The 16,707-nt window shown below is 38.6% G+C and overlaps 2 protein-coding genes across 3 annotated transcripts; both read right to left on the reverse strand.

Annotated features, from left to right (window-relative positions):
* Positions 1–54: 54 nt before the first annotated feature.
* Positions 55–2,924, reverse strand: LOC140765876 (protein indeterminate-domain 7-like). The gene is made up of 3 exons (XM_073105168.1): positions 2,606–2,924; positions 1,442–1,841; positions 55–1,034 (listed from the first exon to the last, which is right to left on the reverse strand). Exons 1-3 carry the CDS (start codon positions 2,796–2,798, stop codon positions 209–211), a joined length of 1,419 nt encoding a protein of 472 aa, XP_072961269.1. The 5' UTR covers positions 2,799–2,924; the 3' UTR covers positions 55–208.
* A 3,527-nt stretch (positions 2,925–6,451) lies between these two features.
* On the reverse strand, positions 6,452–12,334 carry LOC140764274 (uncharacterized). Of its 2 annotated transcripts, none has more exons than XM_073102747.1 (3): positions 12,218–12,334; positions 9,882–10,793; positions 6,452–8,928 (listed from the first exon to the last, which is right to left on the reverse strand). In XM_073102747.1, the coding sequence occupies exons 2-3, from the start codon at positions 10,791–10,793 to the stop codon at positions 7,078–7,080; spliced, it is 2,763 nt and encodes a 920-aa protein (XP_072958848.1). In that variant the 5' UTR covers positions 12,218–12,334; the 3' UTR covers positions 6,452–7,077. The 2 variants fall into 2 exon arrangements, with proteins under 2 accessions (XP_072958848.1, XP_072958847.1); XM_073102746.1 differs by lacking the exon at positions 12,218–12,334 and adding an exon at positions 11,747–12,101.
* Between the last annotated feature and the right edge of the window lie 4,373 nt (positions 12,335–16,707).

Below are 16,707 nucleotides of genomic sequence, written 5' to 3' on the forward strand. Positions count from 1 at the left end.
GTTTATAAGCAGATCATGCTCGAGCAATTTAATGCACTTTAATCTTGTACCGGCATTTCTTTTTTAGGGACTAGCGAACTAAGGCCTTTAATGCACACGTATTTTTATTTAACTCCAACTCAGTCTTGCTCCCTTAAACTTTCTAACCAAGTAAAACTCCTCATGCAAGAAGAAACGAGAGAGAGAGAGAGAGAGAGAGAGAGAGAGCTCAAACATCCCACGTCGTCTTCTCCATCTGATGTTGAAACGGATTGAGAGCCTCCTCCAACCTCTGCTGACGAATGACTCCTTCGAGCTCCATCCGCTGCAACTGCTCCTCCTCATGCGAGCTCCTCTGGCCCTCAACTCCCAAATAGTCCACGGTCGTCACCTCCTTCGATGTCCCATCACCATCACCCAAAAAGAATCCAGCGGCATCGGAGAACAATCCCATACCTCCCATGGCCATGGAAGACTCGTCAAAGAATCGACTCCCGAGCCCAGCACCCCCATCGAACTCAACCATCTGAGTGCATTCTCTTTGGGCCTTCATTGCGTCGTACGGCCTCATCCCGGAGAACCGGCCCGGCCCGGCCATGACGGACGCGAAGCCGAAGCCCCTGCCCCTCTGCATCATGGGGGTGACCGTGTTATCACTAGCAGTTGCACCCAACTCAGCCGCCTTCTGGAGAAGAGCCGTCGCCGATAAGTACGCCGACCCGGCCACGGCCTGGCCCATCTTGGATTCCCCAATCACATCTAGGCCCATTGGGCCTCTATACGAGTGGGAAGGAATGGGCCTTGGGCTGTGGCTAGAGAGCATGAATCCTGCCATGGTTAGAGGTGCCTCAGGAATTGCCTTGAGATGCGCGCTCTTCGTGTCCTGGCCGAAGCCGGCGATCCCAATGGAGGTGGTGTTCTCATTCATGAGATTGGACGCTTGGCTTTGCAAACTTGAACTTGAGGTTATAGTAGCCATCATGGGCTGGCTTAGCTGCTTGGTCTCATGGATCAGGGCATCACAGAAGGCTCTATGAGTGATGAAGCTGTCTCTCCTGCCAATAAAGTTGCATGTCAACATATAAAAGTTATGAATCACACCAACTTGGACATAGAAATAAAATAAGGTGCATGTTTGACGTAAGATCTCTTCGGAGGATAGCTTAGTAATTCGAAGGTGACGAGTCAAAGTTTGCAACTGGAGCAGGTCAAACCTTCTGAACTCGCACACGGTGCTCAAGAATGAGATCACGGATTCTGAAGATACCAAAATCAAAGTTTCCCATCTTATTATTAATAATTGTCCTTGACCTTATCTCCTCCTCCAAAAAAACAGTTTCCCATATCACCTAACATATATATTACTAAGCATAGATCATGTACCGTTATGTTCACTTAAGCTTAACTAAGATTGCAGAAAAGAGTAGGCAATGAGGTAAGGATGAATAGTATTGAACTGAACCTGGAGAAAATAGTGCCACAGTCACACTTGTACTCCCTAGTCCCACACGTCTTGGAATGAGCCTTCCAGTCCGACTGCACTGCGTACTTCTTGGAGCACTTGTCGCATTTCCATTTCTTCTCGCCATGCTTCCGGCAATAGTGCTTCTTGATCCCGGTGAGATCGCCGAGAGCACGCGCAGGGTTATGGTGTACGCAAGACGGCTCGGGGCAGATGTACACCTTCTTCCTGATCACCTCAGTGCTTGTTCGCTGCCTCAGCTTCCATGGCAGGTTATGGCCGCGGCGGTGCAACTGGAGGTTTTGATCCCTCTGGAATCCTTTGTGGCAGATCTCGCAGACGAACCGGTTCGTCGCCATTAGGGTCTTCGGCGATAGGGCAATCACTTCAGCATTTGGATCTGCACTTGTTCAAGTGTTATTCTTAAGTATATATCGATCTCTTAATGATGCTGCTACGAGATTGTAGTCTTTAGTTATTAAAGTCTCATTAATAATTAAGAAGTGGAGAACAGTGGGAATTATTCACTTGACTTAGATTCTTTTCTAATTACTTTGTTATACATATACATATTCCAAGTGATGAAATAATTCTATGATTTTGCTCCGTAGGATAATAAATGGTAAGATTTGTCTCTACAATTTAGTGAAGTACAAAGAGAACTCTCTCTCTCTCTCTCTCTCTCTCTAGATATCTTCCAATTTATGGTGCATGATAAGTTATGTAATCACGGCACTAGGAGTCATCTTAAACAGGAGAAATGTCAGAAAACAGGAGGCAGGAGAGCCTAATTATGATTATTGTTCTCTAAGTATCATCACATGCATTCCATGGAATGTCAGAAAATATGAGAACATTTAATACAAAACTATACTATTATTAGATTTCCTATTAAAGAACAGCCCATTAAACCTTACAACAGTCTAAATCTTGTCATTTTCCTCTATATTATTTTTCAGAGAGGAGAAGAAGATGCAGACTAGCTAACAGTTCGTGCAATTATTGAACTGCCTATCCAATAATTGACATCAAAAGATCTGCAAAAATACAAGAAAAGAACTTGAAAATTCAACTAAAAATCAAAACACGCCTATGTCTTTACAATTAAACCAACAGAGATAGAAAGAATCCATCATGAAAGGAAAAAAAGTATAGCTTAACTACCTGGAGTCCCGGGGAGGTTTCTTCTCTTCTTGACGGGCGGCGGTGGATCGGCCGTGCCCCCGCCGGCGATGACTGATGAAGCATGGAATGGATTTTGATGGTGTAGCTGTTGTTGCAGCTGATCATGGACATCATCCTCTCCTGTGTTTGTTCCAGAGGAGAAGCTTCCACCTTCTTCTGTTATGTTTGACATGGATGGCAACCCTCTATTATGTCTCTTCCTGCTGTTCTTTCTAGTTACACAATCTCCTCCTCTTCAACCCTTTCCTGAGGTGTTTGTATTATATGATAACAAGTCGAGGAGGGCAAACTTGGAAGATTGTTTCTTTGATTTTTAAACCTATCTTCTGTTATAAATTTTGTGGTCTCTTGGGATCAGAGGAAGACAAACTTACATTTCTTTGGTATGTCAAATTGGAATATGATATTGTTTCTATAGCTATCTATAAAGTCTAGACTTGAACTAAGCTTTTCTCACTCTATTCCACATTGGTTGATGTGATCTGCAACCAATGGTAGAATGTGTTTGTAATAAGGCATTATCTCATGGCTTTCTTTACCCATAGCATTTGCTCTACAAATTAATCTTTTGATAGCAACCTCTTTGTCTCCTGGACCACCCCTCAAGCCTTGTTGCTGCTTTGTTTTTCTAACCTTGGGCTACAGCTACAGCATTTAATTTTCAGATCAAAGATATAAAAGAAAAAACAAATGATGACCAATAATTAATCCACTTTCATATATTTGTTTTCTCCCTTCGACGCTGCTGATTGAGATATATTTCAGATTAGCAATTAGAGACAGAATTAGACAAAGGTTTCTTCCAACAACTAGGATTTGTTGTCAGAGAACAAAAGAACTCACAAAATATATTATGTTCTCTATCTTTTTATCCCTCACTTGTAGTATTTATATAAATATATTAACATTTATACTTTACATGGTGGCTGATTTGTTTGAGTGCAAAATATCTCGGTCTATTATCGATCATCTGTCCATGTGTGGCATAAAAGAATTGTTAGCGAGATCGAAACCTAAGTTTAATGATATTAAACATCAAGTGATAGCAAGTATTTCAATTTCTTACTTCACATCTTTCATATTAGATAACAAATTTAACTTTTTAAGTGACAGAATTTGTACATCACGCTTCTTTCATCATAGAATAGTAACCTGGAATTTTTGCTAATAATTGGAGGTATGAAAAGATGACTATATGGTCAATTGCTGCTTGGAATTTAGAGATATTATATGCTTATTTTAATATGACGTGCCTTATGTGTTAACGGGGCTGCCTTTTTTAAAAGTCCAACGAAGACGTTGGAATGGAATCTAGAGGTATATTTATTTCATATAAATATAGATCAATATATATTCTTCTCTAAATACTTGCATGGACTGCAACAATTAAATCATTAATATTTTAATCCCCTATCACTATCCACATTACATTGCCCATGACCCAGTCTTATCTTGTTATAATTATATGACAATATCTAAGAATTTTCTTTCAGAAAAGCATTATCTTAGCTATGCCTCTCGTCTTCGAAACTTTTATTAAATTTTCTAAGATAACGACAATCTAAGAGGCAGCACATAGACAAGCACAATGGCTATGCAGCAAGTTAAAGATTTATTCATTGTTAATCCTTAATTAAGTGTAGATTTGCACAGTAGAATAGAAGAGGAAGCTCCACAGCTCAGCAAGAATGGTTTGTAGGAGAATCTCTTAGGGACAGCATCAGTCTAATATTGGACCTATCCTTGGTAGATTCTGTAAATCTATCAGGCTGTCTCATTATCTACTCTACTGCAGCTCGTGAAGCCTATAATAAGTTTCCAAAGTCAATGTACTTCTTTTCCAATTAACTAATGTAGCACTTAATTCACAGCAAATTCTTCTTTCTTCATAGAATGCTACTATATCCAAGAGGAATAGTAGACAACACATTGTTGCATTGATATAGTTTCAATTCAATGATCATTAAGGAAGAATGAGTAAATGGTGCTTCTCAAGAGAAGTTTACTATGATCAATGGACTTATTGGTATTTAAAGGGTAGACATCATCCTATGTTCACATCAAGACAATTACATAGTTACATCATAACAGACCGAAAGAACCAAAGAAAAAAGGCTGGTCATATTATTCAGTTTCTATATGAATGTGATGGCATAAAATAACTTATTAAAACTTGGTAAACAATTAACTGAAAGGTACAAGGCAGGAGAAAATGCCAACAGGTGACAAGGATACAACCAAAAGACAACTTAATTTGTTCCAAAATATACTGCATGGAGTTTGCCATCTTGATGTCGAAATCTACAAGGTTGGTGGTATCTCTTTGACTAATTCTCTTTGATGCTGATATTGAGATGGATTACACCGTTGTTATGTGTAAGTGTGTAGGCTTCTTGCTGGATCATCTAGAAGAAAAGGTTAGTGTGTAAGTGTGTAGGCTTTCTATACATCATTATAAATGATACACCCATCTTAGTGAGGGAAATAGTTGATAACATACTTGATATATCTTCCACTTGTTCATAATTGTGTAAAGAATACATAGCAGAACAAAATGGTTTAGGAATGATCTGAAGAACTTATGAGAGATTAATATAAATCTTTCTAGAAGTGGACCTCAAAGTATATAAACCCAAGAATCTTAATAGATCAGAGGGTCTATGCAGTAGCTTTAAGCTGATCACTAAGAATTATAGATCCTATATCTTAGAGTGCAAAGAAAAAATAAAAGAAAACTATTCAGGAGGAATGAGATTTGCTTTATAAGTAATCCAAATACTCTGTAATTAAAAATCATTACGCACTACTTACCGTATGAAACCGCGCTTATCTTCTTTGTTTATTTGCATCCTAACATCCATGCTGCTAAATTTGTCCACTCCTCGAGTTAATGCATTCCAGGATCTCCGCCGCGTGATAGCTGTCAACCCTTAATCTCCGTGTAATTATTATATAACAAGTATAAAAGGCAGAGCATAAGCAGAGGGAGGGAGGGGTGGGGGGGCCTATCTGATAATTCTATTAGCAACTTGGAGTTTAGAAGCTAGGGAACACTACAGCTAAGCATGCAAAGAATCACATAGTTATCTAGTAATACTGATCCGTGAGCTCTGTGAAGCCTATTAATTGCAATGTTTATAGTGCTATAGATGAATGCTAGCATCTATGAAAGCTGTCATTCCAACTGGTAAACTTGGTAAGAGTATGACCTGCAGAGTTCTCTCCTAAAGACTTCTTCTCTTTCCATCCAATGCTAAGAAGTCTTGCACAGTGATGATAACCAGTCTAGTTTCGTTGACAAGAATTAAATACATTTTATAAGTTCGTGTTAAGCCTTCTACCATCAGAATCAAACTAAAAAAGATAACTAAATGTAACTCTGTATACCAGTGTAAGTAGTCATCGAGCATTCCGGGGTTTTAAGTAGGGGAGAGGAGAGATCGGAAGAAGTTCTAATGGCGGGGATCGAGTTCTCGTGGAGGTAAGGTTCTGGCTTCTTAGGGTTTAAGGATGGAGAAGACGATGGACGAGGTTTTGCTTCGATCTAACTTGGGTTGACCGGTACTTCCCTGTATTCTAACTCTATTAACTTAGTATTAAACTAAACACTAATTCTGATCTTATCCGAGAGCTATGTTTAGCATATTACCTGAAGAATTCCATCTTAAGACTTTTTAACATCACAATCAAACTCAAAAGGACAAAAATAAAATGCAACTCTGTATGCCAGTAGTTCATAAATGAAAGCTCACACGTCTCGTGAGAGACTTCCTAGTCCAAGAAATAGATCATAGAACCTTGAGAGGATGCTACAGGACGTGCAAAATTTGAATAAGATTATAATTAACAATCCTCCCAAGTGTTAGAACCTCACGGGCTGGGATAAGGAACAGATGATTCTTGAATGAATCTTAACATGTAATATAAACATCATAGGCATTAGATGATACAAATTTCGAGTAAAATTTCCATCCCATTATGCTTCTTTTTTTTTTCTTTTTTTTTACATTTAATCAGATTTAACGAACAAAGTTTGTCTTCTTCCCTTTCACAAGACAAATTAGTCAAACTGCTGCCCTGGAACTTATAGTATCAAGCCATGATGGATATATGAACATCTTGCCTGCTAAGTAGACCACAGAATGTACATCTTGAAATCGACGAATGTGCAAGTATAACGTAACTCCCATACTGGAAGTTGAGTCATATGAGCTCCTCCAGGAAATGTGCTAGAATTGCAAAACTTAATGTTACGTACCACTTTAAATCATTTTGAGCATGAAATGATTAGAGCTTCATTCGTCTTAACGGAAATTTTCAATATATACATCTCATTCCTTGACATGAGATGTTTACACGACTGCATCATCTGAATAACTGCATTTCCAACATCAATTCTGAAACCAAAGCAGATGGCTTAATTTCTCTAGTTTTTCTTCAGTCTGCACAAGTCAAGGCATCCCTAGCAACTCACGAATCCCTTCTTTATCAGGCTGAGCATGGGATTCACTTAATGTTGTCCCATCCTGTGTATTGTTTTTATGGCACTCATTTATCATAGCACCTGATTCTATAATCTCAGAGCTCATTGTACTAACAGAGGGAACAGGCATTGAGGTTTCAACTGACCTGCGTACCCTCCGTGAAGGCCTGTTGCTCAAGCTACCTGAAGATAGGACATTCATGTCCCTACCCCTGCGCTTTGTGCCAAGAAGCCCACATGCAACAGCTTCCAGGGCTTTTATTGTTGGTGGACGGCTTCTGGTGCTCTGCCTACGAAAGTTCAATGAAGACTGCTGATCATAGGTTTCCATTACCTGAGGACTATCTTGCGGAGGCTTGGTTTCTGATGGGCATGAAGGTTTCTTTACATTCGGTCCTTCCAGCTTGTCTGGCAAAGCAATGCGCAGGTCCTCATCAGTGTCATAATCAACTGGTTCATGAGGAAGATTTAGATCGATGAGAGTTCGAGGTTGCAGCTTTTCTTTTGGAACTTTTGGATCGGTCGCGGCAGCTATACAGCATGAGTCTCCGCCAGGAACATCTTTGTTCTTCCCATCCAAGCTATCTTTAATTGAAGGATTGCCGGATGTCTTCATTTGGAAAAGGTCATCTTCTGCATGCATTTCACTTGCTTTAGATGAATCCAACACATGTTGAGTCTCCTCTTTCTTCAATTGACGGGCTTTTGCAAAATAAGAAGTGCGGCGACCAGTCCCTTCATATTTACAGGCAGTTAATCTTCTTCGTTTTGCAACAGGGGCAAAATAAACTTGTTGCCCAGATTTTGTTCCAGAGGTGAAGTGACACTTTGTATCATTTGACAAATCTTTACTGTTTAAGGCGTCAAGAGATTGATCATTGGAAACATGGCTATTGATTGACTTCATTGTGCTTCGAATAGTGTCAATATTTTCAACTGCATCAGATGGCATTTTGTTACCTGACATGTAATTACTACTTTCTTTTTTATTCTTGTCATCGGATGTACGTCGATCAGAACCTACTCGATCATCTTCCAAGCTATCATGTGAGTATGGCTGATCTTTTTCTGAATGAGTTGAAGGCTCATAATCACAGTAGGGAGCTGCAGGCAGACTCAGCTCTCTCACCTTGCACAGTCCTTCCTTAACCAAACTAGTATCGATGACAGTAAATTTCATCATAACTGAATTATCATTTGGAAGCCCGGGTGGGACATAACACTGTTGCTGATGATCGGAAAGACCATTCTGGTCCAATTTGGCATCCGTAGCCCATCCATTTTCATCACTATTGCCACCATTACATTTAGCTTCTTCAGCGTCTAATACAAGAAGCGATGGCTCTGATGCTACTTTACTTAAGACATCACTTATAGAATCAAAATAGTGATTACCTTTCACAAGTTTGTTTCTTGAAAACTTTTTAATACCTGGTATGAGAAATACTAAAGCATGCTTAGAACCAACTGAACTTAAATCTTTGGGCTGCTCTGAGTGCCACCCTCTTGCAAGCAAACGGGGCCAAACGGCTTCCCAGAAGATATCATTTGATCTTGCCTTGCTTAATCTGAAATCACCTGTTAAAAACTTGATGATATCTGCAGATGTAAGCAATGAACAAGCTTTGCCTATGGGAATCTCAGGGTGCAAAGAGATGTTTTGATTTGTTCTAGTTGGATCCATTACAGTTCCAGTGAGACCGTGCTTCCCTTCACCAATACCAATTGCTTTTACAAGGCCTTCCATACCAACAGTTGACTTTAGAGTCAAGATAAATCCCTCAAAGGAAGCACTCCCTTCATTAAATGTCTTGAAAGCCTGCCCAAATAACAATATATTAAGTACAAGCACATTGCGCCAAGAAAAGAAAAAAAAATCATATTTCCAACATGAAAAGTCTTGAACTCCAGCAAGCAAGGAGCGACAGATAAAATTAATAGAACTAATGAGCAAACTACAGATGTCTTGATTGTTCTAGGCTTCTAGCTCCAGAAGCAAGATGAAGATAAAACAAAATGTCAAAATAGATAAAAAGGAAACTTCAACTGAGAGAAACACTCCAATAAATTAACCGAGAGATCTGTGAAGTTTCACATGGAAATCTGAATTTAATCATTAATTCTTCTAAATAAACAAAATAACATTTTCTGCCTCCAAAAGAACAGGGTTATGGACATTCTTCAATGGACTGTGCAACAAAGAATGGTGTGATTCATTGTCCTAAAGCTCTGGTTCTCCATCAAAATAGAGAGTCAAGTTCACTATATGTCAGACATTTTATTTGAAAATGAGAAAAGAGTGAGCTCACCCTTGACAGTTCTAAAGAATGCTCAAAGAGATGGAAGTTAGGAAAGTTGTAGGCCTTGACAATATCATTGCACAGTTTGAAGGTAGTCTTCCCTCCCAGGCCATCTCTAATTCAAACAGCATACACCAGAGAATCTAAGTTACTTCTTCCACAACTATAGTTTCATATTATCTGTGACGAAGATTCTAAGCTCTGTAAAGCACCCAAGCTACCTACCACACCCCTTCTTCTTTGGAACCGGTTGTTAAAAGCAATAATATTTAGCATATATACAGAATTACACAACTTTAGTGAGAATTTGGTAAAAACAAATATGGAACAATATAATAAGTATATCTATATAATTACCTAGAAGAAAATTTTGACAAAATTCTTAGTTAATTAAAAATGACGTGATGTCTTAGAGACACAATGTTAAACTACATGATCAACAATCTGTGTTAAGTGAAACCTGAAAATATACCTCCATCAAAGAAACGTGGACTTCTTTTGGTATTTCTGGTAGAAGTCGTGACAATAGTTCCTGTTGTCTCCAACCTGTAAAAATTCGCTGCCCAAATATGCATCTTCTGCTTCTTATCTTTCTACACTCTGACCATCGGCGATATGCATCAGATCTATAGAACTTTCCATAGTAGTAGGAGAGTATATCTCCCATCGTTTTATGGTCCACAAATTTCCCTACCTGAACAAGATTTTTTCCAAAAATGTAAAGACCAAGGAGAAAACTTTGCTTCTCACCATCAGTCCAAGAGGATGTTGGTGAATCAGGCAGTGCAATGTATCCTTTGGCTTTCCTCTGTAGAGAGGCAATTGAGCCTGTAATCATCTTATCTTGCAAGGTAGTGCATTCCTTGCTGGTAGATCTTGTAAAATTTCCACGGTCCGTCTGGTCATCTGCAAATTCATCTTTGCCTGCCGAGGTTTGAGAAGGTGAACCATCATGATATGAATTTCCTGCTATACTTGCAATCATCGTACTGAAGTTAGCATCGACCTGACTTTCGTTATTCTCTCTGCAGACTTCTGATTCAACCTGACAAGAACAAATCTTCGAGCCAGAAAATTTATCTTGTTTTTCATCAATATTAGGGCTTGGATGGTGAATCCATGTAGTTGGAATAGCTAACCCAATTCCAACAGTATACTCGAGAACAAGAATGCTGCCATCATTAAGTGGACGTGAGTCTAGCTGAGCACGTTCAGCTTCTGTAACTAAATTTGGAATTTCCACTTGGAACTGATCTCCTATACGGGGACATACTGGTGATTCATCAATGCTCTCACCTCTACCATCAGAAACTGGTAAAGGTAGCTGGCCAGAATATTCTACTGTAATGTGATCTTCCCTTCTTTCTAGTTCAAGATAATTCATCTGCAGTATCAGAAAGGAAAATGATAAGAAATTAAGTAGGCTTTGCTTTTTCTGCGAGTCATAATGAAAGGTACTCGGCCAAAACAGGTCTCTTTTCTTCCTTTACTCTGAATTTGTAGAAAGTCTTAGGACATAAACAACCATGACAAATAATTGACATGTATTCGATCAATATGATCTAGTAAACTAAGCATGTTGCCACTTGGGCGGACAAAACTAACGGTCTTATTTTTAAAGATGTATAAGGCTCATTCAAATCTCCATACACAAAAAACTGCAGGGGTTTGGGCCTCCATGTTGTTGATGCACCAAAACTAAGGCATTACAAAATTTATCATATCCCTGAAAATCCCTAACCAAGTAAATGGCACCTAGGTTGCTACCAGATGTTGAGGTATATTTATTGAATCAACTCTAATTTTTCTACAGGAGGAGATTTCTCAAAATTCTTTCCACCGGAAAACCTTTGAAGAACGGGGAAAAAGAAAAAGGTTTGATGTGGATCTGATGAATGGATTTTACAGGATAAGGCCAAATAATGGTATCAAAAAAAAAAGGTAAAAATTGGATAGTACATTATATGCTACTGCAGCTAACAGGATCAATTACAGCGTTCTGATAAACTTTATCTTTGGGGGGAGGGGAGGGGAGGGGTGGGTTAAAAACATACAAATTTCAAATCCTTCCACTATAGGAGATAAGAATCACACCAAACCATGCTTAAGCAATCAGCAACAGCTATGTTTGATTTCAGTTACTAGCAGATACCACTAAAGGACCAAATGATATCCATGAACAACCACAAAAAGATAGAGCTATAGTGGAAAGCCAGAATCCATCAATCAAGAACCACGTCAATAAACCCAACACGTTTCCCGAGTTCTTGAACGAAACCATAGCTTGCACAACCAAGGATACAGATATGTAGCAACAGAAGGAGATATGAGCCGGACCAAACAAATTGCACGCCAACTGCAACAACCGATCATGTCATGCCATCACATTCCACAGAAAGAACACTTCTTTCTCAATAATTTCCACTCTGATCCACGAATTCTACTCGCCACCACTCCCAATGAAGAAAAAAGAACCAGCTTTCGATATCATCGCATCCATTGGAAGCACATGAAAGCAATCAAGAATCACACACGGGGGCAAGAGGACATGCAAGAACAGGCTAACAAGAGGGAATCCATGTCACCTAAACAAGAACGGGCAAATGGGTATCGATCGATTTCGATCTTTTACAAGAAAACAAGCTCGGCCCAACAAAACCCATCATTCAGAACCACGAAGGAAAGAAGAAGCAAAAGTACAAGAAAAGCATATTCATAGACATCAACATACTACTAACATGTAAAAAGCAGTACAAAAAGAACTAAAAAGGAAAAGAAATACGAAGAAGGCGGAGAGATGGCGCTTACCTTGAGAGAAAATATACGGTACGAGGGAAGAGAAGAAGAAATGGAAAGGCGAGTCTCTCTCTCTCTCTCTCTCTCTCTCTCTCTCTCTCTCTCTCTAAAACCAAGAGAGAGAACAGAGCAACGAGGAAAAAAATAAGAGTTAAAAAAACCGAGTTTTTTAGATGACGGCTTTAAAGAAAGACCAGTGGTAGATTTAACGAGTAACGACGTGATTAAGCTCATCAAAGCGTCCGCATAAAATCTCTAACGCGGGTATGATATCCGCCGTCCGTTTGGTTTAAGGAAAATCTGACGGCAGATTATGTCACCATAACTCTGCTGTTATGTTCCGAACAGCGAGGACAGCTGGTCTGAGCAACAAGCCCTGGATCTGTCGCAAGTTCTTGCACGCCGACAGACGTTGTGCACGTGGCGAGTTCTGGCTGGATGATCCGCTGTTCGCAACGGGAAACCGATAGGAAATCCTCTCGGATGCGTTGAGACTCGCCGCAGATTCCCAAAGTTTTTTTTTTTTACTCCAAATTACGAAAATAGCCTTCGATCCAACGTAAACTACTTATTATTCCAGAGGAGTCAACATTAACAATTGAGTGATTAAATCGCCATGATTGGGATAGTGGAAACGAATTACTAAGCTTGATTAAATATCATCTTGATCGGATGATCTCAATCATCCAATCCGAGGGGCGTGTGTGCCGTACTTTTCTTGAGAAAGTTCATATCGAATAATTTATTAAGCTTAGAAAATATTACAATTCGATACATTAGAGGAAAGAGAGGCCCACAGAATTTAAACTAAGTCTTACGCTTGGCTGAAAGACTAATCGACCGACAGAGAAGCATATAACCAAGCACAAAATATTCAAAGAAAAAACCATATGAAATAAGACGACGATTTCACAAACAAACCTCTTTCTTGACCGATATCGGCATCATCACATGTAAGAGTAGCAAGAAGCTTAAGTGGAGTTTCAATTGGTGATGTAGCGTGGTGACCACATTATAAAAAATATGGTTGTTAATTAAGCTAAATATAAAATATAGAAATTAATGTTTAGGGTAGTTAGTGAAATAATATAACAGCAGAACAGAGACCTTAGGCCTTGTTTGTTTAAAATGTAAAATCCATATTTATTTAAGTTTATTAGTGCTTAGTTAATCAAAGAAACTCTGTGTTAAGTAAAATATTTAACATCATCAAAGACACATTGTATATATATAATATTGATGGATAAAAATATCTAAAAATGATGAGAGGATGGTGGAATATAATATATAGAAATCGCCTCATTCTGACAGCTTGGCGAGTTAACAAAATAAATGCTATATAGTAAAGTTATTAAACCAAGTTGTCTCCAGAGTAACGGTGTCAGAAATTATTATTATTATTATTGTCGTAAAATTACGTGACCTTAGTTTTACTTGTGATTTGGAGGACTGGTTTTCAGAGATCTAGGCCCATTTGGCCCATAGAGAACTTGGGCTTTGATCAACAATCCAGGTCTCTTACGTTATCGGATCGGATCATAAATGATCACACCCTACTCACCCGACCCAAGACTTCCTGACATCCTTGTTTTAATTAAATTTTGTTTTGTTTTTTTTAAACCTTTGCGGTCCCTTTGGAATCTTTCCAAACCTCTTCTCTCTCTTCCCCTCCTGTTCATGTTCTCTCTTCTCCGATCCAAAGAGCACAATGTAGGATGCCTCCTTTCCCACCTTTTTCTTGAATCACTTCTTTCTTTCCTAAGATTTCTTAATTGGTCTTCTACTCTTGATTTAATTCTTGAAAAACCCTAGTTTCTAGTTTTGTTTTGTGTTCGGATCAAGAAATTGATCGGCCTGGGGGGTTCGCTGCCACACTCTACTAGAATTGTGAATTTTGGCCCAATTTTAATTATTTTTCAATGTTTCTTTGAAATCTTTGGGTCAATTCATAAGTTTGATATGAGTTGACTCCCTTAAAAATAAATCATAAATGAGTCAAATCATGAGTCAGAAAGTGCACATATGCACAATTCACTTTAATTTTATTCTTTAAAAATTTTACTCGTTTGAATTCATGACCTTCTGTCATGTCACACGTTGTTATATCTCCACTACTAATTGTCAGTATTCTTTCTTAGTTCTTTTAAATGGGAGAAACCCCGCCGTTTGGCTATTGAAAATACAAGTTGGGTTTCTTTCAAGGCCTCAAGAATTCGCTCAAAAGTTCCATGGCATTTAATTCTTCTACTGCAACTCTTCTCTTTTTCTGTAGATACTGGCAATCGTAATTAACTCGGGCTAACTTACACAGTAGGAGACATGTTATGGTTAGATATGGTGGTGTATGTATGGTAATTCTAAAGATGTGATCTTTGAAGTAAGGCTGGATAGTATTTTACAGTCTGTTCTCGGTAACCCACACACATTACTATGTATAATGTAGGATATCCGCCATCAAGAATTAGATAATGATTTCCAGTTCCATGGCTTTTGTGAATAAGTATAGTTCCATATACAAGTGTATAGATATTTATTAAAAGCTACATCTTAAGACTCTAATTCGCAAAAGAATACTTTTCTGGGGCTCGGATTAACATTAATTAGGATTGGCCTAATCTGGTCTGCACTTAGTCAAGCGGTATGTATTTGATCCCATTCTGCAAGAATGAAGCTTTTGTTCACAAGGAATTATCTGCCTATTTGATAAACTTATGTTAGGCTCAAGAGAAATTTGTATACATAAGCCCTCTGCATACGTATATGTCTCAGCAATCTCTCTCTCTCTCCTCTCGTGTTCTTAGTATTACATAAGCCCTTCTGAAGAATAATCCTTCACTATTTACTGATCTCGGTAGGAAAGTGGATTGCTCGAGAATGGGTGTTGTAATGTCGGATGAATCCGCTGTGAAATGCCATTAATGAGCTTGAGGCTGCTGAACCAGAGGTTGAAACTGTTGGAGGGGGAATAGCATGGATGAACACAATCTTCATTAAGAAGTTTATTACGTACAAGTTTCATCGTCGTCGTCTTTGCTTACCAGTTGTTCGTTACCAATTCTTGTTGGTTATTGAAACTATCTAATCAAAATAGCCAAGGGTAATTGGTTGATACAACATTAGGGGAGGTAAAGTAGTAGTCTCATAGCAACATGCAGCTGACGTTAAGTCTGATTCCTGGCGTACTTTGTAGGCCTCGGACTAACATTAAAATGATGATATCTGAACCAGAAAGATGACAAAGAGGGTGGTGGGGGGGAGCTGATTAGTATAACCTGTATCTCTTTGGCAGGACTCTAGTAAATTTTTTGCATTGCTAAAATTATTGCAACCTTGCAGGTGTCAAGTTGTTGGACGATGTCAATTTGGTAAAGCCTCAAAACATCCCTTTGTGTTTGTGGTCTCCAGTGTCTTTGTTTATCTTTGCAAAGTTTCTAATATGCTGTTTCCTGTGGTGGCAGATCCAGCTATATATATTCGAACACAGTCCTCAGAAGTCCTTTGTTGAAAATGTTCATTGCTTACCTTCAAAGTCTACTCAGGTTTATGTGTGGACCAATTACTGAACAGTGACATGATTGATTTTGATTCTGTGAAATATACTCCTTGTTATCTTATTTCTTTTGATGAACTTTGAAGATGTTGAGAGTTAACATAGTAACACAGTAGAGATACTTTTCAAATGGCTTAACTGATGTTAAAATCTGAAAGAGCTGGTGATGGTACACTATTTACAGTACAAAAGTGTTTGCTTACTATGCTAAACATAGTTTGGTGTTTGCAAATGCCAGGAGCATGTCTTGCCATAATACTATTACATGAGTACAATATCTCTCACCATAATTATGTTTATAGTCTTCAGGTCATCTCTAAGCTGTCGTTTATTGAATGCTCTCCTAATTCTAATTTTACATCATTGTTGCTTTTGGATAGATCTTGAGATGGTCACAGACTTCGCTACTGCTAAATTTCAGCAGCTCCATTTGCTCGTGACAGAATCTATCCGTTTCTGTCACAAAAAGAATAGAATAAAATCGGAACCATCAGTGCTCAGGCTGCATCAAATTACCTGATAAAAAGATAAGAGGAAGTAGAGCATAAGCATGCAGCACTGGGCCCAATTAAATTTTGGATTCTTCTCCATCCAAATATCCTAGGCAAATTGGAACCATTTTCTATACATGAAGAAGAAATATTAATATGTAATAGCTTTTGAATAGTATGAGATAATTTTGAAAATTCTCAACTTCGACAAGGTTGGGAATGTATATAGTTTCTTCTTCTCCCTCCAGATTTAGTCTTAGGTTACTGTTAATTAAGTACATTCTGATGAGAAGAAAAGTTTTATCTATCAACATGGTAGGGTTTGATGCTGTTTGGGTTCATACCAAGGGTCGTCTGACCTACATGGAATCTTCTTTACCTCTCAAAGAGATATCATGGATTATCTACTTGGTTGTCCTAATTTTACTGAACTAATCACCCCAAGCCCAAGGCCAGCCTAT

Source organism: Typha angustifolia, chromosome 8 (genome assembly GCF_048772165.1).
Source record: "Typha angustifolia cultivar Huaian chromosome 8, ASM4877216v1, whole genome shotgun sequence".
Lineage (NCBI taxonomy): Eukaryota > Viridiplantae > Streptophyta > Magnoliopsida > Poales > Typhaceae > Typha > Typha angustifolia.

Coding starts and splice junctions, on each gene's coding strand:
- LOC140765876 (XM_073105168.1), bottom strand. CDS start 2,798: ATGTCAAACATAACAGAAGAAGGTGGAAGCTTCTCCTCTGGAACAAAC. Junction 1,842..2,605: donor AAACCTCCCCGGGACTCCAG/GTAGTTAAGCTA, acceptor GAACAAGTGCAG/ATCCAAATGCTGAAGTGATT. Junction 1,035..1,441: donor TGTGGCACTATTTTCTCCAG/GTTCAGTTCAAT, acceptor CTTTATTGGCAG/GAGAGACAGCTTCATCACTC.
- LOC140764274 (XM_073102746.1), bottom strand. CDS start 11,782: ATGATCGGTTGTTGCAGTTGGCGTGCAATTTGTTTG. Junction 10,794..11,746: donor GTTGGCGTGCAATTTGTTTG/GTCCGGCTCATA, acceptor CTGATACTGCAG/ATGAATTATCTTGAACTAGA. Junction 8,929..9,881: donor TCCACGTTTCTTTGATGGAG/GTATATTTTCAG, acceptor TTATTTGGGCAG/GCTTTCAAGACATTTAATGA.